Here is a 22,682-nt window from a genome sequence, read left to right as displayed (position 1 = left end):
TACATTGTCATTACGCGAGTGTGTGATAAAAAAGTTGTGTGCAACGACAACGTAACAACATACTGTTGTTAAAAGTTGCAGGATAGATCTGCTGTATATAGATTAACTGAACCGAAAAAAATACATTCCACGATTTATACACGTTATTCTCTTGTGTTATAGGTATCAGACTTGGAGAGCACAGTGACTGTGTAATTATTAGGGAAATTAATCGGCCACGACGACGCCATAATGGACTACGCGACGTACAACAAACGACAGTGAAAATTCGAACTCTGGAGACTCGGAAATATCAATGATTATCGCGAACCGCGAGCCAACAGCAATGCACAATTGCTACTATAGTCGGATAATGGCAAGTAGGATATTTGGAAATGAATGTTAATTAGAGTGTTACTTATTTAACCGCCGCAAAATCGTCTGGGTTGCTCCCACCGTCGACCGTTGGACACCAAACGCTCACTGAAAGTGGCGCGGAATACAAGTGGCGCGAACTAGGCGAAGTTGCGTCGGTAAAGAAAGTCCCCTATTTGTCGACGAGAACCAAAAGTGCGCGACCTTAATTTGACGCTCAAGTTGAATGACATGAAATTAGATCTTATGAAATCAACACGAGTTATAATATCGGTAACTAGATTTTTAATAGATGAATACAGATTAAAGTAAAAGAAATACTAATAAACGAAATTGTCCGAATCAGATCACGATCGAAGAAAATATCCGAGACGCGATTGGGTCGTTACGAAGGATAATCGGATAAATATATAAGTTTTCAATTTTTTAAAAATAAGTTTTTAAAATGTAACTATATTATATATAGTTGAATTCGGTATGAAATAATCTTTGATTTCACCGCAAGATCGCGGCGATTGTAGTCTTCTTTTTCTTTTTCTTTACATTTTATGCTTTTAATACGAATACGCCATTGTCCCTGAAGTACACATATAAAGGACGGGCGTATTCGCTACAGAATACCATCGACCATCGAACTCTTCGACGCCTTATCGGATGGTCGTTAACCCAAGTACTCGCTCGTTCTTTCCTTCCTTCCTTCCTTCCTTCTATCCTTTCCGTACACGATTCCTTTCCGCAATCATCGAGATATTCTATCGATAGCCCCTCAGAGCAAATATTCCTTCGTCAACGACGAGGCACGGAAGCGCGAACGAAAAGTTACACGAAGTATCGCCGCTGACGAACCTACCTCGCGAATAAGAATTAGTATTCCGCGAAATTTCGACGTGCACAATGTGCCTTCCAATTATTAACTTTTAAATGACTTTTCAATGAATAAATCGAAGAGAAGATAGAAATGAAATTCCCAGAGTCGAATGGTGGAATCAATTCCTTGACAAGGAGCCGTTTTCCTTCGTTTGGAGTCCAATAAATAAATTTTGGTACTAATTGATAAAGAATGTTTCAATAAGTGCTAGGAGTGAAGATTACGCTTGCGAACTCATCAGAATTCCAGAAATTTGAAATTTTGTACATTGCCCCATATTATGTCTTTATTAATATCTTTACTTAATCAATTTTTACGAGATCGTAGCATCATATTAGAAGTACCAAAACGATAATTAAAATTTCGACTTGGGCCATTTGTCATATCGGTAAAGTTCTGTCTTAATATTGAATATTTATCCCACTATTCACTTCGCAGATTGTATTCGGATTTTCTATTCCGATATGCATGCTGCGATCAATATCTGTGCCTCAATCAATGTTTTCTAGACGGATTGCCATAATTTTGCAAGAAATAGTAATAAATTTTAATTATCATTTTAGTACTTCTAAAATAGCCCTTTAAAATGGAAAAGTCTTCAAAGTAGCGGTTGCAGTAGCAAAGACACTGGACATAATATGAAGCAATTTAGGACAAAGTCCTAAATTTCTAGAATTTTGATGAGTTCACAAATGTAATCTTCACTCCCAGCACTTATTGAAACGTTCTTCGTTGATGACAAAATTCATTTGGCTCCAAACAAAGGAGAACGGCCCCTTATGAAACTTGTCATGGTGCTGCCTCATATTTCTGTTCCATTTTTTAAAACAGGGTTCAAAAGTGCTTTGAAGTAGGACAGTGTTGCGCCAACGACAAGAGTATCGGTTGCACGATGATTTAATTTGGGATAATGCGAGGCACGTACGAGAAAACGTGCGGTAACGCGATAAATGCACGTGTAAAGCATAGCAAAGGAGGACGGTTTCACGTAAAATGAGGTGGATATAGCGAGAGAGGTGTTAAGGTAACATACTGAACGGTACTAAAATTTCAAGGAAAACTCCCTCGGCAAGGAAGGAGAGAAAGAAAATTGCGATAATTAATACAAGATAATTCTCCACTTCTACAACGCCTGTGTTTAAGGTAAACGTCTCACAGACGGCTTTGTTTTCACAGCTTTGTTTTTCACAGCTTTACCTTCCCGACGAATCTCGTCCGATAGTAGCAGTCGGAGTTCCTCAGCGACGGCGACGGTGACAACGAGGACGACGACGAGGGCGAGAGAAGCGCGAGAGAAACGAGGAGAGGAGCGAGATTTTCGGGTCGGCTTCCTGCGGACCTCCACTCTGCTCCGCGTTGAACGAAGCAGAGTAGTCACGCTCGGTGAGCCTCGAGGCTCAGGCACGAGTGTGCGTTACGCCGGCGGCAGTCAGTCTCCGGGTGAGCGCGTCAACACCGCGCGGATTTGAACGACTACCCGGTGCTATGATCTAGATGGCGAGAATTGTCTGATATAACTTGGATTAGCGGCGTCGGGAGTGCGATCGATTAGGATTGACTGCCAGTTCTCAACGATACCTACCACCGTCCGTCTCTGTCCGTCACGTCGAACTCGTTCGCGCATACATCTCGGGGGAACCGATAGCACGAGACCTTCCAGAGACTCCTGTCTGTGAGTGAAATGCAGCTTCGACTATGATACAACTTTGGAGGAGGGAATATCACATCGGTGCAAGCGTATGGAAGAGAGATCTCCGGCGCGATTCCCCGTGCGAATGTTGAGTGCTGGAGTCGAGCGAGGCAATACAAATACGGCGCAGAGAGGGAAGAGAGAGAGAAAAAATAACTGAAATATATCCGGGGGACGGAGCCAGATAGGAGGAAGTAAAGGAGGGAAGCCGAAGGAACACAATTAAACAAACGCCGGGTGATCAGGCGAACTATAAACGGAGCCCACGGGAAATCGTCGCCGTCCACGCGGAAAGAAGAGGGGATCGTCATCTGTCGGGTTGCTCTTCGCTCAAATTCGAGTTCAGGTAGTCTCGAAATGGCCGGAGTAGCTCCGTTTTTCGGCAACCTCTCCTCGAATGTCACGAGCAGACTCGCCCTGGAACGCGGCGGTCGCTGCAAGGTTTGTTACTTTGCACCAAAACCGACGATGTCTAAGTGACATCTTCTACTTTAATCACGATCGCAGACTTGTTTTTCCTTGACGAATCCCTCGAAAATAAACGAACAAGCATACAGATACGTTCGTACAAATTATTCGCCGGAGAGACAGACAGACAATTAGTCGATCAGTTAGTTAGGCCACGAGTTGGGCGCAATTTAAAAATCTGCCGGTCCGACGGCGTGAGAACGATAAATTCGCGACGATTTGTCAGCACAAAATTTTGACAGAAAAACCGCAATTCCGGCGAAATTGCAGACAATACTTCACTTTCTAGATATGCGCGATGCAATTTCCCGCGTGTCTTGAGCGCGGAAAATCGATCGCGACGCGACTGAAAAACGCGAGAGCCCACGCGGTAGTTTTAGATATTCGCTCTTCGCGCATCTATTCCACTGCGAATTTCCGTGAAATGCGCCGGATTTTATTGTTTTCGCTCGTTATCTAAAAAATCCAAAGAGGACGCGATCCGGCCTGTCGTGCACGACGGCAGAATATTAGCATCGTTCTATCATTACTGCTCCATTTTCGCGTCACGTAATCGCGTCTCTTACACTTCACCGCGCTCTCGATACGAGTATCGGTGTTAATAAAACCACCAACCAAGCGAGTGCGTTACGAAAATGCGAGCAAGCGAGCGCGCGATAGCACTGTATAGGATCATCTATTTTCAAAGCCCTCGGCTTTCGCGGATCAATTATCTCGCCACGCGAAATTGGGTCTGCGAATTATCTACGGCCTGTTCGAAGCGGGAGAAATCGCGAAGAAACTATTCGATCGAGGCCGCGTGTAGAAACTGCATCGGTGGACAACGCAGGCATCCGAATCGGCTCCTGAGACGATCGAGATCTCTCCCCCATACGGGCCTTCTATTAATCCAATTAATCGCGAGCAAAATCGCCGAACGTATCGGACAAGAGAAGTCGGGGAGAAGAGGGAATATTGCGATGAATTTCCGAAGCTGCCCAGTGACGAAATTGCGTTTCACCGTCTGATGTTATTACCGGGTGTTAAGGCCTGAACAATAGTGTCTATTCGAGGAATTAGGGACACACACAGTATGCCGTGGCGGTACAAGCGCGACACGAGGAAACGATTTGATGCTTTGGGAAGGGAAGTCTGCTCTCGTAGGAGGGCACCGTGCCAGGAAGCCGATATTGCTGCGAACGAGACCCTGCGAAGCGTGTGTGTGTTTGTATGTGGGGTGCAACCAGCTCGTTGGTCGACAGTTAGAAAAGTCATGCGAAACTGATCGCCCCACGAGCGAAATTTCTTTCCTTCCTATAGGAAAGACCGGACGCGACGGGAATAATTGGACTTTCGGCGATAGCGGAGTCTTACTCTCGATCAGAGAATCGTGATGGAATGATTAACGACACTCATCTCGTTACGTTTGTTTATGTCGACTATCGCACTATTTGCTATTGTCAATGGATATGCTAATCACCGTCAAAAAGCCGTCCTCGATGCTCGCACTCGGAAGGACAGATGCCAGAGGACCGGTCTTCCCTGGTGGGTGTCGGATGAAATCCGACTTAAGAGAGAAAAAGAAATAGCTAGATGAGCGCGAACAAGCTTTGTCCAGCAAGGCGGACCTTTGGGAGCCTGTAGCGATCGTTGAACAAATCGTAAATCTCCCTCCTCCTTAGACGCGTATCAGTGAGAAAAAAAAGATATCAAAAGAAATAGAAACGAGGAAATATAGTTGAGGAAAATATTGATTGATATAATATTATAATATAATACTAATGATATAATATATTATAATGTAAAATATTATAATATTTATATTATCAATATAATATTATAATTATAAATTATAATATTATATTGATAATATAAATATTATAATATTTTACATTATAATATATTATATCATTAGTATTATATTATAATATTATATCAATCAATATTTTCCTCAACTATATTTCCTCGTTTCTATTTCTTTTGATATCTTTTTTTTCTCACTGATACGCGTCTAAGGAGGAGGGAGATTATAAATTATAAATTATAATATAAATTATAAATTAATTATAAATTATAATATTATAACAACAAATTATGATAATTATAATGTTATAATATTGTTATAATAGTTATTTCGTTAGTCACATTCCGTTTGACTAAAGATAGAACAGTTTTGAATATCTTGTTTTCCGTCGACGTCTCGAATCATGAAAATAATCGAATAGAGAATCTCGCGGGGAATTCCGAAGATAAGTTTCAGGCGAATCGCGACGACGCATCCTGACGAGATTATTTCTATATTAAGGCTTATTTACGATACACGGAGTAAGCTTGGTGTAAGTGTGGAGTAAGAAATAAAACTTGTTTATTTCGCTCCCTTACACCGAAAATGTTTCTTTTACTTAAGGCTTCGTCTACAATATGCAAGTAGTAAAAAGAGTAAGAATATGAAATAAAAATTTATTTTGCTTACGCCTTTAGCCTTCCCTTACGCCGAGTTTTTCTGTCAAATAAATACTTCCGGTGTAAAGGAGCTAGAGTAAGGGAGTGTAAGAGAGGCATGAGTGAAATAAACAATTATTGTCTCTTACACTCACGGCAAACATACTCCACGTGGCGAAAACGAGTCTTTAAGTGATAAGATCAGCACATGGAAAATAAGCAGTTTTCATATTATCGCATAAACTATCCTACGTAAGGAATACACAAAAACCATATCATTATAAGCTGAGTTCATTATCAGATATGCGCTCGTTGAGCACTCTTTATCAGAAATGACTTGACTTTTAGTCGACCGTAGCGAGCGACTGCAGATAGTCGATTCGGAAATTCAAACATATTAACGCGTGTGCCAAGTATATGTAATCACGTTGGTGTGGACTACGAATGCCTCGACGTTCGCTGGATGCATTTTCAAAAAGCACATATATCGTCACTGGAGATAGTCACAAGGTAGAAGCACTAATGCCTAAACACATACCTAAATCCTGCACATTCCTATTGACTTGTTCTTCAATACGAATATTTAACTTTCAAAACATGGAATGTACATATATTCTACACTGAAAGTTTAGATATTTGTATTTAACATGTTTGCTACCAGCATTACACATGTGCGACGTATCGATCTCTCACTTCAAGTTCATCTTTATGCAAACTCTGTGATTTTGCTTAATATGTTCGTCTTAACTAACGACATTTTTCTTTCGCATATAAATAAGTCAAGTTTGTTTCACACAATTACATGAAAAAAAAATGTAATATAGTCTATATAGAAGAAATTCCCAAACAAACAGTGATAGCGAACATATAAGACCAATAGACAATGTATAGAATTAGATACGCATTCTTAGATTAAATAGGCATTCTTAGATCAGATAGACATTCTTAGATTAGATTCTTACATCTTTAGTTTAACTATTCTGTGTGACTTTGCTGTGTAAAGAAAATATTCTCATCACACTACTCGCAGTAAAAAAAGTAACTGACAGGTAACAACCAATGATTAACGTTTGCCACGTAAGCAAAACGCAACGTTAAGCGATAGAAGCATAATTTTATGATAAACGGGTCTGTGAGGAAGACGATTTAAGTGAAATTTTCGATTCTCAAACGTCGTAAATAACATAACGTTTTGCGCGAGTTGTGGTTATTTTGCAATATATTGTTATTGTTCACAGACACAAAGTGGCGCACTTACGCGACGACCTTAAAAAAAAAAAATCAATGAAACACTTGCCGTACTTTCAAGCACTAGCGATTGAAATTGCGGCTCACGACGATTCTAACGATGAGTGACTGCGTTCTCACTGCGGGAATGTCGATTTATCTGTTTAGGGGGGTCACAGAGGGATGTGGCATTTAATCTTCTTCTTAATCAGCGCTGCGATGGCCGGTGAATCCGGACAGGAGCCGGAGTTCTCCGAGCCGCCAGTCGAGATCTCACCGTTGCCTTACGAAGAGACATTTCCGACTCCGCTTCCCGGTCTGCTGTATCCCAGAGAAAGTGAATCCCGAGAGGTAAATCTTACGTGATGTCGGTCTTTTAACGCCACTTGAACTTGGCTCTAGACGGTAACCGGTTCACGTGCGTTATTTTCGTATGAGATGTAATCCGATAGCTCGTATCGATAGATAAACTTGTTTTTTATGAGATTTTTAAGAGTAAGAATATTAATCTAAAAACTATTTCAAATAAAAAACTCGAGAGAACAAAAATAAATAACTAAATATATTAATATTCCAATTTTTAATACTTTGCAAGTCTATTATTAGTGAATGTCTTAACATACTAAAACATACAGTAATTTTTTTATATTAAAAAGTCATGGAAGAATATTAATTTATCTTTTACAAAAAAATTATGTAAAAATACACAATATAATAATAAAAGAAATCAAGATATAAGACAAAAAAGCAATTATTATTTACACAAAATTCTTTATACAAAAAAGTTTTTATATAATCAAGTAAGAAATTCAGTAATAATAGGCTTGTGAAACATTAAAAATTTGAATAATATTAATATATAATATTAATGTATGTATTTAGTTATTTATTTTTATTTTCTCGAACTTTTTATTCAAAATAATTTTTAGATCTTTATATCTTTTAGGTTTTTTCCGCTAATTTGTGTGAAAATATAATAATAATAATAAAAATTGTAGTTGGATTTCACAAAATTACCGCGTCACTATAGGGGCTTCCCAGATTGTAAGAGTAATCATTTTTTCGTTCTTTTGATAGGTGAGATCACTCGACGGATTATGGGACTTTGTTGTGTCTCCTGTGGGAGACGCGCTGAAGGGTTACAGAGAAGGATGGTTTGCCGACGATTTATCAAAGGTACAGCAGTAATAATTCAATAATCTTTTGTACTAAAACTAAAATTGTCGTCATGTAAAAATAAAATCTTCCCAAAGATCCATTCTAATGGAGAAGCGCGACGCAATGTTGCCGAGCAAATGAAAAAGTCAATTCCCAGAAGATAGTAGAAAAGAACAAGATACTACGATTACGTAACACGAGGCAGAGGGACACTCGATTATTAATTTCACGCGAAGACTCCGAGAGGGAATTATTGCTCGCGGCGTTCAGGACTGGTTAAAATTCTACGTGCCTCGCTCTCCCTACAATAATGTAAAATACCGAGCGTTGAGCCCAATAATTTCTCCGAGAATTTACCAACGCGGCGTTTACACGGAGAGCGTCTCAGAGAAGATTAAAGAACTCTAACTTCTTACGAGACTCTTCTTAAGTTAATTTCAGCGCTACTTATTTCGATATCTCTATTCTTCATCACCATTACCTGCAAATTTTGCTGCGTAAAGTATACACTGAAAAAAAAATATTTAGAAACTAACAGATATTTATTAGTTGGATACCATTAACATATTTACTTAAATCAAAATTCTCCTCATTTAAACCGAATATTGTTTACTTGAGTCTAGTAATTAAATTAAATGAAAAGGATTTTGATTTAAGTAAATATGTTAATCTATTTAATAAATAAATATAATAAATATTTGTTAATTTTTAGATAATTTTTTCTCAGTATACTTTCCAACTCTCTGGCACTTTATCTCTATTCGCGTCGCAAGAGTCGCGTGTAATTAATTTAATCATACGTAATTGCATGTTGCTCGTTCGTCCCAAAATTAGCAAGATCTCGCTCACGCAAGACCTACCTTTGCAGGTCGGCGAGATGATCAAGATGCCGGTACCGTCATCCTACAATGACATCACGACGTCACGGGATCTCAGGGATCATGTCGGCGCTGTGTGGTACCAGAGGACATTTTTCGTACCTTTCTCTTGGAAGGATCAACGGGTATTCGTGAGATTCGGGTCGGTTAATTATCTCGCCCAAGTGGTAAGCAACCTGGATTGGGATACACAGTTGGTTTATTAAATAGTTATCTCGAGAGGAAATTAATTGCGCGCTTTTGTCGGAGATTACACGTCATGCGCGCCCTCAGTGACCCCGTCGGATCGCAAAGGTCAACGGGCTGTATCCTGACTGTACGCTCAGCGTTAAATGTGACCGTTCGTCTCCGAGCTTCATCTACTCTCCATCTTCGCAAACGAGATGGAGAAAAAGAAAGGAACGGTGACATTTAATGTTGAACGTGTAGTCAGAGTACGTGAACCAATATGATTCACGAGCGCTTTCGCGTCGTTAGTGGATAAACAACAACCTGGTGACTAACCACGAGATGGGCCATCTGCCCTTCGAAGCGGAGATCTCGTCGTATGTGATCTTCGGCGGCAAGAATCGCATCACTGTCGCCGTGGATAATACCCTGCTGCAGACCAGTGTTCCTCAGGGTAAGATCCTGGAGGCGCCCACCGAAAACGGCACCGTGCACCTGCAGACCTATACCTTTGATTTCTTCAACTACGCCGGTATACACAGGTGAGACGAGGAAACGGTCATAAATTTAATACAGCCGTTCATCTTCGACTCTTCACTTGAGACAATTTTAAATTAATCATTTTAATTTTGCCATCAACTTTTTGAGCTTACGAATGAAAAAATAAATGGATAGATGAATGAATGGATGGATAAATTGAAGCGGATAAAAGCGTTACGTAAAAAATCGAATTTTCAATTTCCAATTTTTGAACACGCCCAGTGTTAGTTAAAAAATGCAGGCCCGATAAGATCAGATCGGATAAAGGGAAAATATGCGACACGTGTAATCGCGTTGTCCCGATTCACTGCCACATACGAGGGACTTTTCGGGTTCTCTGAAGCGACGCGAATTTCACTCGCCACAAATAGATCCATATCACGGCCTTTGTGGAAAAATTCAAGAGAACATTCGATGCGTTACGACGATCGCGATCGCGTTCACGAGATTTCCGCTATTTCGCGGAAAAAAAGAGGTTTCGGTTCTATGACGCTGAAAAATGGAAATGGACGATCCGCGTTCACGGAGATTATCTCCGCGTGTATGATATTTCGGAACAATTAAATTCAGATCCAATCCGGCGATTTAAACAACCTTCGCGCGACACAGAGAAATATGAACAATACATAAAAAAATGTATTCATATGTAAAAAATGATAACTACCGCTTGATGTCTTGGTGAAGGCCCGTTTTATTGTACACCGCGCCGCGCGTTTACGTCGAGGACATCACGGTGAGGACGAGCCTGATCGGTGACATGGGAATCGTCAAGTACATCATACAACCGGCCGGATTGCGCGAAGGGGAGACACCGATCTGCAGTGTCACGTTGCACGACGCCGAGGACACTTTGGCTATCAAGGAGCCTGTCTACGGCCTGTCCGGCACCTTGAAGGTCCCACTCGCCAGGCTCTGGTGGCCCAGGGGCATGGACCCCAAGCCGGGATACCTTTACACTTTGGAAGTATGAAACCATACAATACAATACAGAAATTAATTATAGAAATCTCGATATAATCATATTAAGTCATTTCATTTGTTTCTTATCGCGATTACAAATTATAATAAAAGAATTCTAGTATTGTGTTGAAATACGTAATTCAGCAATTAAAATTTGTGTTTAAAATTGAGAAATATTTCTACTCAACTATATATGAATTTTTACTCAGTAAATAATTGATAAATGGATACTCAGACTTTATTCGCAAAAATGGCGTTTGATCTTTTTTTAAGGTAAAGCTGTCAGTGGCAAATGCCACTGCCAAGCCGGATATCTACCGATTGCCAATCGGCATCAGGACCCTCATGTGGACCAACACGAGTCTTCTGCTGAACGATCGGCCAGTATACATGCGTGGTTTCGGCAGACACGAAGATTCAGCCATCAGAGGACGCGGCTTTGACTTCGTGACTGCTGTCAGGGATCACGAGCTGCTTCAATGGATAGGCGCTAACGCTTACAGAACCAGCCACTATCCTTACAGCGACGAAGTCCTCGACATAGCCGACAGGTACTGGGAATTTTCCATGTGATTTCCCGGGATATATCTTGATATACTCCGATAAATATATCATCAATTCTGAAGCGTCTTTGTCTCATTTAAAAGACACGTGCGTACTTTGCAGACTCGGCTTTCTCGTGATTGACGAGTGCCCGTCAGTCGACACGGAGAATTTCTCGCCGCCCTTACTCTCACGTCACAAGGATTCGCTATCAGAGCTCATCCGTAGAGACAAGAATCGGCCGTCAGTGATCATGTGGTCCTTGGCCAACGAACCGAGGACCCAGCTACCTCAGGCGAAGGAGTACTTCAAGCAGATCGCTCACCACACAAAAGCAGTTGACCCAACCAGGCCGGTTACTATCGCTCTGGCTCGAGGAGTGCAGGTAACACATTGCGATTAACCGATATTAATTACGATTAACGCGATTAACTAAAAATTAGTATCAAATGAGAAAGAAAGAAAAATAGAGATAGTAAAATATATAGAAGAATAAATATATATATCTGTATCTGTATCTTTATTTCCAACTTCAGCTTCGCGCCAAGTTATTATGTTCTTTTCCTTATATCTATACACCTTTTATCTTTCTACATTTTTCCTTTCCTCGCATCTTAACCTATTTATGTCTTAACTAATGTCTAACTTATAATTGTCTTACTTATAAATTATTTAACTTATACTATTTAACTTATTATAATTAATTACTTTTATTTAACTTATTATAATTAATTACTTAACTTATAAATATCTAATTAATATCTATTCTTTTTCCTCCTTCCTCCTTTTATTTCTTTCTTCTTTGCTTCCTTTTCTTCCTTCCTTCTTATATATATTTCTTTATCCTATACGTATCTTATCCTATACAGGCAAATTTCTTTCCTTTTTAAGTTTCTTATCCTTATATTTCTTATCCTATACCCTCGGATGTTTAGCCACGTCTATCGTATATATATACATATATATATAGAAAGAGAGAAAGAGAAAAGGCTATTAAGAGTCAAAATTAGAAATTACATAAACGAGTTAAAAAGTAATATCCTCTCGATTTATAAATGATTACTGCTTTTGTAATTTCTAGGAAGACAAGGCTGGTCAGTTTCTCGACGTGATCAGCTTTAATCGTTACAACGCTTGGTACAGCAATGCCGGCAGACTAGACATGATTACTGACAGGGTTCAAGGGGAAGCCGAGGCCTGGCACAGGAAATATAACAAGCCGGTGCTCATATCAGAATACGGAGCTGACACTATGCCGGGCTTGCACGAGGTATATTAATATTTTGCTAAATATTTTATTAGTATAATAATATCAATATCTCTCTTTATATATATTCTGTTATATTGTCGTAATTGTTTTTTTTTCATTAAACGTTTAACGTTTCTTGCAGCTACCGGAATACGTATGGAGCGAAGAGTACCAGAAAGAATTATTGTCTAGACATTTCGAAGCCTTCGATCGATTGCGATACGACGGCTTCTTTATCGGCGAATTTATTTGGAATTTCGCTGATTTCCGCACCGCGCAATGTGAGTACAATAAATGAAACGGAGTCGCGTAATAATTTATAGACTTCTTTAAAGTCTGTAAATTCTTCTGATCCCACTGCTGCGGAATTTTGGATTGATGACGTCAGAAGCGAGAAAATGCATGCCAAAAGTCCTTGCAGTGGGACCAGAAACCTTAATTTACAAAGAAAAAACATCTGGAGGAAATTAGCTCGTGATATGATTTTTATCAATAATGTTTCTTGGTATTTGCGCGTTGCAGCGTATACCAGAGTGGGCGGAAATAAAAAAGGGATCTTCACGAGGGACAGACAACCGAAAATGGCAGCACACCACGTTAGGAGGAGATATCACGCTCTCGAGGCTGAACTGGACCGCGCACAAATACCAAAAGACGTCGAAAGTTACGTTTCATCCTACTACTTTCAACATTCAGAGCTTTAATCACAAGAAAAAAAAAAAAAGAAAAATCAGAACGTGAGAGTCTCAACTATTTCTTCACAAAATAAAGCTGCGTTTTGTTCCTTTTATACATCATCACGTAAAGGTTGCACTGATAACTTAAGGTAACATTCACCTAATACGTAATCTATCTTAAGATCATCTCCTCATAAAGTATACAAACACTTCATTCATATCTAAGATACATTCATATCGTTTATATCTGTTTAAGAAATATATATGTATGTAAAAAGAAAGATATTGTTTTCTCTGACAATTATCCTTTGTACACACATATCCTTTTGTATACTTTTTATACATATATATTACATAGTTACACAGTTCTGTATAATATATAGTATAATATAGTATATAAATGAATATAGTAAATATAAATGTATATAAATATAGTATATAAATGAATATATAGTAAATATAATATAGTATAATATAGTGATGCATTCATAGACCATTCAGCATGGCCTATTCTCCTCTGGCAGCTCCACAATCTTCAGACAAATATCAGCAAATTCAACAAATATTGGTTCTCTCATAGCTTTGTGAATCGCTGAGGTAGGATCATGACTAGTTGCAACATCCTTTATCATTGTGCGTACGTGAGGATTTGCAAGACACTGCTTCAACTCGTTGCTATGACGTAATCGTTCCAACTTTTCTATGGGCACAGTGTCCATTGTTGGAAATAAATATTTCTGTTTGATATTGCTGACAGGTTCCTGAGGATTCTTGAGACTTGCAGATTTCTCAGCTTCATTCCGAGGTTCACAGGCTTGATCCTTGTGCTTTTTGTAGCATGTGCAAGAGCAGCTAAAATAAATAAAATATTGATATGTGGAGCGTTAACTATGCCTATCTAAAAAAATAACATAACCTCACAGGCAAACGTAATGTTAAAGAAAGTACGTCAAAATTTCCACGGAATAATTAGTTGAAATTTAACCTATAAATTTTTGTTTGGATGGTGTCATCCGTATAGAGATTTTACTCTGCAGAAGAAGCTGAAGACACAGCGACAAAGTTGCTAAACTTTTCAAAATAAGATAAAATGTAATGTCAAAGTGGTTTTACTTACTAAAGTTTTTCGCACGTGGGACATTTGTAATAAGGGTTTTCCCTCTTGCAAATGCAGCAAATCTTAACTTCTTTAGTTGCAGACATTATTATATCATTAATAAACTCAAATTGAATTGCGTAGCGTCGACGTACGTGCATACACCAGAATTGTTTACGTCACGTGACGATCGTGATGATCATGTGACATGCAACCATCTTCACACGTGACACTTGCGTCATCTGTGCTGTGAAGAAGTAAATAAATTTAAATATCTCAACCTCAAAATGGTTCAGCAGGACTCTTGTAAAAAGTGATTAATTTTCGTGAATTCTTGTTAATCGCAATGCTTGTCGAGAAATGAGATTCGAAAGCGGAAAGTCTGGTGAGTTAATACTTCAATCTTTCATAAAATACTTATTCAATGTAATCTCTGTATTCACAGAAAGAGAGAGAGAGAGAGAGAGAGAAAGAGAGAGAAAAAGGGAAAACGAGAAAATGCGTAATTAACATATAAGGTTAGGTCACATTAACATTTTTTGTTATATCTTTTATCTTTCACCAATTCTAATAAGTTCTTCTTGTTAATATTAGTAGTTTTTAAGAACATCTAATGTGTCAACCTTATAATTGCCGAATTTTGAATTGAACTAATACCAGATCTTTAAATGTCAGAAACAGACGTGATACTTTTAGTAAAAATTAGGAAAGTTTTTACGACAAGACCTGCCAACGATGTTTCGGAATTCCACAGGAGTTTATCAAAGTTCGATACCTCGTGGCTCCAGACGCATGTAACATCAGTGTTAGGAAAGTAGCGTTTAGAATTTGCGTTCGCACAAACAGCGGCCGCTGCCAAAGAGAGAAATTGCGGAGCAAGACGATGGCGGATTTCAAGGAGGAGGCGGAACTGGCCTGGATCTCTAAATGCGATCTCACGGATAGCACCGATGGAAATTCGCATTCTTGCGGTAGGTGAATACGTCACGCATGCCGGACATAGTGCGTCAACCGGGCTGAATGCACAGTTTCAACGTGATTTTATTTCGCGTCACGCCAATCGCGCGAATCCCACCACTTCAACGATTTTATTTTCGCGAAAGGCAAATCGTTTTAACGCAACGCAAATCGAGTTTCGCTCCTATTTTAACGCGATGTCGGGACTAAATTTTTTACTCATTTAAATATGAGTCTTTTACCGAGCAAAAGCACGTCTTCATGCAACATATTTCTCGACTCGAGCAAAACATTCACGAAAGTCTGATGTACTCGCAATTAACGTTAATATTTTATCATGGCTTAGCTTATTAGAGCTAAAATGACTTTAAGCTTGATCTACAATGTACTCCATGCTTCCTGTTCCTTATTCTCCACCTTCCAACAAAAATCTAAAGGTTTAAGTTAGAAAGACATGAAGAGAAAGGAATAAGAAGCAAAGAACACATTGTAGATCTGGGTTAACGGTTATTTATGAATATCATCCATATAGCGCAAAAATATTACACCAACATAAAATTTAAGAAACATTTAATTGTTGTTAAAGATGATAATGATGTTATCATGACATTGAAATGTGAAGTCTGATCTATAATGTGCTCTTTACTTCCTGTTTCTCGTTCTCTATTTTTTTCTGGCTAAAATCTAAAGCTTTAACTCACAAAGAAGGAAAAGAAAAAAATGAAGAAAAAGAAATAGGAAGCAAAGAACACATTGTAAAAATCTTGGTCTTATTTCCTAAGACCTTTAATAAATCTTAAACCCAAACATTAACATTGTCTTGGTTGATTCAAGGTTTCTCTATGGTTTTAAATCAGTATCATTTCAGTATTCATTAAAATATAACTACCTTATTTAAATTTATCTTAACTTATCTTAAATTAATGTTTTAGTAATATCAATGTATATGATAAAAAAATGACTACAACATTGTATTCCTGTGCAAAAAAAGAAATTTAATTTATTAAGATATTATAACAATATTTTAGTAACAATAACATGTTGACTTTAATGATATGTGGATAATATTAATAACTAAAACATCTGAAACTACATCACAGAAGGAACAAAATCTGAAATCTAATCGCATGATATCAGGAGGAAATATAATTCTCTCATCAAAAGAAGAAAAAAGATAGGAAGAAAGATTTTAGTTTATATCAGTTAATAAGAGTTTACGTTAATTTATTAACTTATATTAATTTATATTAATTGTATTAATTATTAATTTATATCAAATTATTTATTAATGGGAATTTAAAATTGATGATAGATAAATAGACAAGGGAAAAATTAAAAGAGAAGAAAAAAAGGTAAAAAAATAGGAATGAAATGATGTGAATGATTTTATATATATGTATGTACATATATGAATATAAAAACTCCGGAAACCATTCAAAGCTGAAAGGCATGGATTAAAAATACTTAATTCTTTCACTAGACAAAAGTATACAAAATCTAGTCATTATATTAAATTATATTATATATTATATTAAAATGAAATTTATTTCAGGTTGCGTTAAAATAAAATTAGATCCGTGTATAAAAACTTTGGGATCAAATTTGACTTTCCTCAAGATTTGCATATTCGAGGTGTTCCGTTTCAAAAATTCACGAAAAAAACGGAGAATTGAAGTGAATGCCCGAGACGAACATCAGCATCGCCGTCGTCGTCTTCGTCGTCGTCGCCGTCACTGAAAGCTCTCGACGTTGAAACTTTCTTCCCGTGGCCGACCATGAGCGGCGCTCGCTCGCCAAGGTCATTGATTCCACTGGCAGTTCCGGCTTGGTTTCTGGGCCAGGTTAACCGACGGGCCCGCGACGGCGACGTCCGGAATACCTTCGCTCGCCGTGACGTCGGCCCGGCCTGATACGGCAGGCCGGTAACAAGCCGGCACGCAGTGACGCATTTAAAGCCGCTCGGGCCCTAAGCCATGACGACGATATGAGAGCTCTTCTGCCTCGGCACAGACAATTAAACAGTGATGAAATTAATTTGTAAAGTAGACGAATGCGTGACATTCGCTTGATTCGTAAAAGAAGTGCGTATCGCGCATCTGAGATCTTCACATCGCGAATAACTCATAAAATATGCACAGGTATTTCTTTCAAACGACGCGAGACCTTGTTCACGATGTGGGATCCAGAGCTACAATGTGTTCGTTTCAGGTGTAAGTCCGGCACTGCTGATACTATCAAGAACCCGCTCGCGGATGTTCCGTCGTGCAGAATGCGAGTCGGCCGTTCATTCACGTCCAAGTTCCCGTTCAGCAGCTGTGCATTGGCGCAGCGACACGTGCACCGCGCGAATTCAATCCTCTCGATCCTGGAAGAGAATCCCGAGATCTGTCGATTTGGGAACAACTCGCACGTCGTGGTAGTCGCATGAAATCGAGCCCTCAACATTAATCCGGAACTCCTTAGGGTGACTCGCGTTCGTCAAGGAGATCTCTCATCTCAGGCTGCGATGACAGCATCCGGCGCTCGCGGATGACATCATACGGCACGGCGGTGGCGGTGGCAACGATGATCGCGTACGATGACGTCGGCAATGATCGCGAATCGGCAGGAGGAGGAAGGAGTGAAACCCCGGAGCAGCCGTGCCGACAGGAATCGCGACGGCAATTCGTGGGGCCAGTTTCTTTCGGTTCGCCGTGTCGTCAGCTTCTCGCCGGCTGGTTCGCGATTCAAACGAACGAATGAACGGAGGAAACGCCGGTCGTCGATCCGCGTCGCCGAACGCTGGCGCATGACAGTGACCCACTTACCGGTTCCGGCATTCGCATCGCGATCATTCCCGCAACGGCAATCGGCCTGCATCGACGTTGATCGATCGAGCGAAATCGGTTGACCGGAGTAACGCAGAGAGCAAGTCAACGCCGAATCGAAATCGGACGACGGCTACGCTTAACATCGAGCGCAATCGATCCTTCATGTTACACCGGCAGTCACAAGTGGCGATACCGCAATTAACGGTGAATCCTCAGTCAACCATTCGACACGGCATTAGAGTCACCGCGAAATCAAATAACGTCGTACGTAAATCGAGCTCGGAATTAAACGGCAACATTCGAACGCTATCTCGGCTTCTCAATTTGCCGTTTAGTCGATATTGAGTGAGATGTCAAGTCTTGAGGAAGTCAAAAATAAAAAACGGTCGTGATTTATACTCGACTCTCAGAGCGCGATCATAGTCACAAGTATAACTTTTTGTGGAACATATCATGTGAGTTTAACGTGAAACACGAGGTCTGTTCTTTTTCGAGGGACTTTCTGAATTCGTGTACATTGGTGCAATAAATTAAACAAGTACATTTTGTTTCATTCTACCACTCAGGCAACACATACCTCCAATAGACGTGTTGCGAACGTTCTGAAGACATTCTTATGTCCTCAGAACGTCCTTAAAAGTTAGTGCTGTCTGGATAGTTCAAAAAGTTTCTCAAAAAAGAACAGACCAACGGTTTGTGCGTCTAATCATGCGACATTCGCCATTAGAATCGACGTTTTGATAATCGCAGGCGGGGAATCAGTTGAACTTAGTGCAGCAGGTGATAAGCGGCCGTGTTGGAAGCGCTCCGTGTACTTTTCAGTCACAGTTGTACTCGTCGTTCGACTCGAATCGTCGCACGACGTTATCTCAACGACGTTATCACCGGCTGAGAATTAGACGGTCATGTCTAGCACTAAATGCGGCTGCGCCGCCGTCTCATCGTCGATGATTCAAGGATAATTAATTCAGTATACTACCACAATATATTCAAATCGCGATTCGACGTCGCGCTTAGGCGAACCTCGAAAATCAACGTCTCAATATTTAACGAGAAAAATCCAAGAGAAAGAGAGAGAGGGAGAGAGAATTCGTTCAACGCCAAATGCAGCGTGTAAAGCGCGGACGGTTTCGCAAGATAATCGCATGGGTTTTTACAGTGTTGTTTGTGCAAAAACGCGATTAACGTAATAATTAATGATAATGGACTAGTTTGAAATGTAATCTCTTTTTCTTCGATCTTGACCCAGAAGTGAATCTCGCTTGGCCGCGGATTGTCACGGAATATCGTCGCTAATATGAGACCAGGCTTCGTCGGCACGTGACTTTTGTATCTACATGGAGAGAATTTTGTAGTAAGACACGCTGTAGAATTTCCTAAGCGAGAAGTATCGTCGACATTCTCTCGAGATTGACCATCATTTCTTCTCATGTGTGCTACTTATGTTTTAGGAACTATGAAACGTGCTGTTGAAAAAAATCGCTGCATTTCCAGCGGAATTTATTATGTGTTCCTTAGCAAGATGACAATCTAGCACTACCAGAAACATTAGTAAAATTGAAGAGTTTCTATGAAAAGGGACTGCAATATTCTCTCTGTGTACGATTGTTTTTTCGGGCTTGCAAAAGTCGTCTTACAACGAGATGCATTTGCGTTCTCAAGCTTGGCACAAACGTGTCGGTCTTGCGCCAAGCCGGACAGTCGCAGTGAGACGATCGTACTGTTATATTCTATATCTCAGAAAGACACCATGACCGGTAACGAGAGAGGTTTGCTTGGCACGTACACGCCGCGGGCGTAGGAGCTCCGTAGAAATTCAGGAAGGCGGTAATTTAGTCCACGCGCTGTGCCGTCTGCGTGCCAGATTTGGCGAAAAACACTTGTTCCAATATGCGGGATCCCATGTGCCTCTCCGTCGCGTCGTTTCGGTTTTCCCGTCGATTCTAGACGAATATGCGAATCATCGCGCCGGATCATGTAAACGGTATGTGTTGACCCTTTCCTAACTCATTTTTCGTATCACGCGTTGTTACAAAGATTCCTCGAATGTAGAGCGAGCTATCGTTCGCGCTTTTCCTCTCTGAGATTTAATTCGAGTGGTTCTCGAATGATTGGAGTCAGATTATGAAATCGCGTCGTTACATCCTGCCATAACTAACGCAGGATCAGGACAAAGTCCGTTTGTCTCTCCTTTTCTCTCTCTCTCTCTTTCTCACTCGTTCTCTTTCGCTCACTGTTCGGAGAATGACTCGTGGACTCGAGTTCATCGACGGAAATACATCGCGCGAGTCAGAACACCTTTCCGATGTTCGCCTAAGTAACATTAACTATATAGCTGTACACACCTATATATCTTTGACAATAAAGCGGTAAGTAGTTGTAAGTAAGGTCCGTTCAGCAAGTGTTTCATAGCGACGAATAAAGCAATCATATTACTTTACTTGACACTTTGAAGCATTGGCAGTGTCAAACAAACCTTGCAATAACTTAGAGCTAAACGATCTAGATTTTCCTCAATTCGAGAGGCGCATTTGTTCGACTCGATCGACTGTCAAATCTCTCGTATGTGGCCAATTTGAAAAATCTCGCAATTTATCACAGTGCGAATATTGACAATTGTGTGACACGTTGCTACAAAACAATTGTACAAAGACCGACGGGTCTCTTCAGAAGAAGAAGAGGAAAAGAACGAGAAGTAATCGGTCCATCTTCGAGATTTTTTGGAATATCGGCGAGACGCGTCGCCGTCGCGACGATGGCCGCCGTCACTGCCACCTCCGCCTCCACCTTCCGCCTTGAACCGTGACACTGCGATAAAAACGTCGGCCGTTAATTGGCCCGGGTACACGCGGAGCCATGCACGGATTTACGTAACACGTGAATTCGTGAGACTCGCGCGATAACACGAACGATATCGCGACGTGTCTGCCGGCCGACAATTTATTTTCGTAATTAGTCGCTCGTGTTCGGAAAAGCCTCCCTTCCCCTCCTCCAAAGAAAGCAACATCACGAGATTGTTTTCCAAGTGAGTGCGCTCATCGCGGAATTACCATCGGGGAATTCAATTTTTCGGGGAGCTTCGCGGATTCCGTAAAGATGGATCTCGAGACTTCATCACCTCAGGTGGACATTGTTTCCTTTTGTTTTCTTCTCATTCGTCATCTTTACACCGTGTATTTCCTCCGTAATTTAATGTGCCTTAAAATTGCACAATTATCGGTGATTTCTTCTTCAAGTTGCTTAAAAAAGTCGAGAACGAGAACAAAAAATATCAATCCCGTAATTTCATTTCACATACGATATATTACCTTTATTCTATCTATTAATTTTCGTTTCTTAAACATTGCATTGTTGAAGTTGAAAATTGTGACCCGTTTAATTTTACCACAAATCTCAAGACTCTTCAGCGACGTGTGCTCGCAGATAAGCGAGTAACTTTATTGCGCATTGGCGGAGGATTGACAAAAGATATTTTCATGAACTAACGTGTATTTTACAAATTTACTTCTCGCTTTTCATTCTTTCTCAAGTGATCGACGCCCGTCTGCTCAGCCTTATATCGCCTTCGGCGCTCTCAATACCGATATTACCAGAATTAGAAATCCGATACCGGCTCTTAAGATTGCTGATGTTCGAAGACAAAACTTATATCGCCTTCGGCCACACGGATTGCATGAGCTAAAAAGAAGCCGACAAAGTTCTCGGAAGAATTCGACTGACTCAATATCGTCATGGATTTAATAACGATCCTTAGAGCGAGCGATGCGTCCGGTCGAAGTCTTCATCGGCCGTGATTGTGAGTAGCGGTCGGTGGGACTTTCGTCCGTTTGCAGAACTCGTCCACCAACGATCAACATATCATTTCAACATAATCAACGTTTCCAAACGTCTTGAACAAAGGATCTTGTAAAAAAATATAAATTAATCTTAGATCACACATATGATATAGAATCAATATTTTCTTCTATAAATAATGTTTTGTAAATTTATCGTCGACTTATACATATATATACACAATTCAAGTTAAAAAGAACCTCTCACTCTTTTTTCCCCCTCTTTCATCTCTCTCATTTTTCGATTTTATTTTCTCTAATAAACATGGTCGTTTCATCTCCCTCCGTATCTTGTAATACATAAAATATATTATCAAAATCGCTTTGTAAATTGTACAATTCGCCAAAAAAGATAACGTCAAATAACAATGATGCTTCACTAAGGTAAAGTTCAATTTCTTGATTCTTTCTCTTCTACGTTTCTCAATTCTATCATGTTGCTAGAGCTTAATTGGAAAATTGAAATTTTAATCAGAAATTATAGAAAGCTCCTTTTTAGAATAACTAACAGTAAGAATTGAAGAGGCAAATAAGAAGTACAGCACGGATGTCTTAGTGCTATTAAATACTAATATTACTTTTATATAATATTAATATGATAGTGGGAGGATAATTATGTCCAGCATGTCAAACGCACGTATCGAAATTTTTCTTCGATTAACGTACCCGGCGAATCTACCTTTCATACTTAGACCGCAACATATATAATGAATCTATTTGAGTCATCGGTTTAATGGGTTTTGGGAATTTTAAATATATATATATATATATATATATATATATAT

At 39.8% G+C, this 22,682-nt stretch overlaps 2 protein-coding genes and 1 long non-coding RNA gene across 5 annotated transcripts; 2 read left to right on the top strand and 1 right to left on the bottom strand.

The window, feature by feature from the left end:
- Positions 1 to 2,468: 2,468 nt before the first annotated feature.
- LOC116850116 (beta-glucuronidase) lies at positions 2,469 to 13,248 on the top strand. Of its 3 annotated transcripts, none has more exons than XM_032828013.1 (11): positions 2,469 to 3,353; positions 7,197 to 7,379; positions 8,106 to 8,204; positions 9,055 to 9,231; positions 9,542 to 9,774; positions 10,457 to 10,736; positions 11,006 to 11,283; positions 11,399 to 11,660; positions 12,357 to 12,545; positions 12,667 to 12,805; positions 13,047 to 13,248. In XM_032828013.1, exons 1-11 carry the CDS (start codon positions 3,270 to 3,272, stop codon positions 13,226 to 13,228), a joined length of 2,106 nt encoding a protein of 701 aa, XP_032683904.1. In that variant the 5' UTR covers positions 2,469 to 3,269; the 3' UTR covers positions 13,229 to 13,248. The 3 variants fall into 3 exon arrangements, with proteins under 3 accessions (XP_032683904.1, XP_032683906.1, XP_032683905.1); XM_032828015.1 differs by lacking the exon at positions 2,469 to 3,353 and adding an exon at positions 4,417 to 4,575; XM_032828014.1 differs by lacking the exon at positions 2,469 to 3,353 and adding an exon at positions 6,136 to 6,311.
- LOC116850117 (zinc finger HIT domain-containing protein 3) lies at positions 11,777 to 14,496 on the bottom strand. The gene is made up of 2 exons (XM_032828017.1): positions 14,319 to 14,496; positions 11,777 to 14,053 (listed from the first exon to the last, which is right to left on the bottom strand). The coding sequence occupies exons 1-2, from the start codon at positions 14,456 to 14,458 to the stop codon at positions 13,699 to 13,701; spliced, it is 495 nt and encodes a 164-aa protein (XP_032683908.1). The 5' UTR covers positions 14,459 to 14,496; the 3' UTR covers positions 11,777 to 13,698.
- Positions 14,497 to 14,553: 57 nt separating this feature from the next.
- On the top strand, positions 14,554 to 15,252 carry LOC116850118. Its single transcript, XR_004379263.1, has 3 exons — positions 14,554 to 14,682; positions 14,743 to 14,815; positions 15,052 to 15,252. It is a non-coding gene; the product is annotated as an uncharacterized LOC116850118 (long non-coding RNA).
- Positions 15,253 to 22,682: the final 7,430 nt, after the last annotated feature.

This window comes from Odontomachus brunneus, unplaced genomic scaffold, assembly GCF_010583005.1.
Source record: "Odontomachus brunneus isolate Ranch 3 - 2012 unplaced genomic scaffold, Obru_v1 Obru_scaffold_134, whole genome shotgun sequence".
Classification (NCBI taxonomy): Eukaryota; Metazoa; Arthropoda; class Insecta; order Hymenoptera; family Formicidae; genus Odontomachus; species Odontomachus brunneus.
The sequence above is the reverse complement of the archived record's forward strand: the minus strand, read 5'-3'. Positions and strand labels throughout refer to the sequence as shown.

Excerpts from the sequence above, each read along its gene's own strand:
- LOC116850116 (XM_032828015.1), top strand. The coding sequence starts at position 4,453 with ATGCCGTGGCGGTACAAGCGCGACACGAGGAAACGATTTGATGCTTTG. Across the intron at positions 9,775-10,456 it reads AACTACGCCGGTATACACAG|GCCCGTTTTATTGTACACCG; the intron begins GTGAGACGAGGA and ends GTCTTGGTGAAG. Across the intron at positions 11,284-11,398 it reads GTCCTCGACATAGCCGACAG|ACTCGGCTTTCTCGTGATTG; the intron begins GTACTGGGAATT and ends CGTACTTTGCAG.
- LOC116850117 (XM_032828017.1), bottom strand. The coding sequence starts at position 14,458 with ATGCACGTACGTCGACGCTACGCAATTCAATTTGAGTTTATTAATGAT. Across the intron at positions 14,054-14,318 it reads CCCACGTGCGAAAAACTTTA|CTGCTCTTGCACATGCTACA; the intron begins GTAAGTAAAACC and ends TATTTATTTTAG.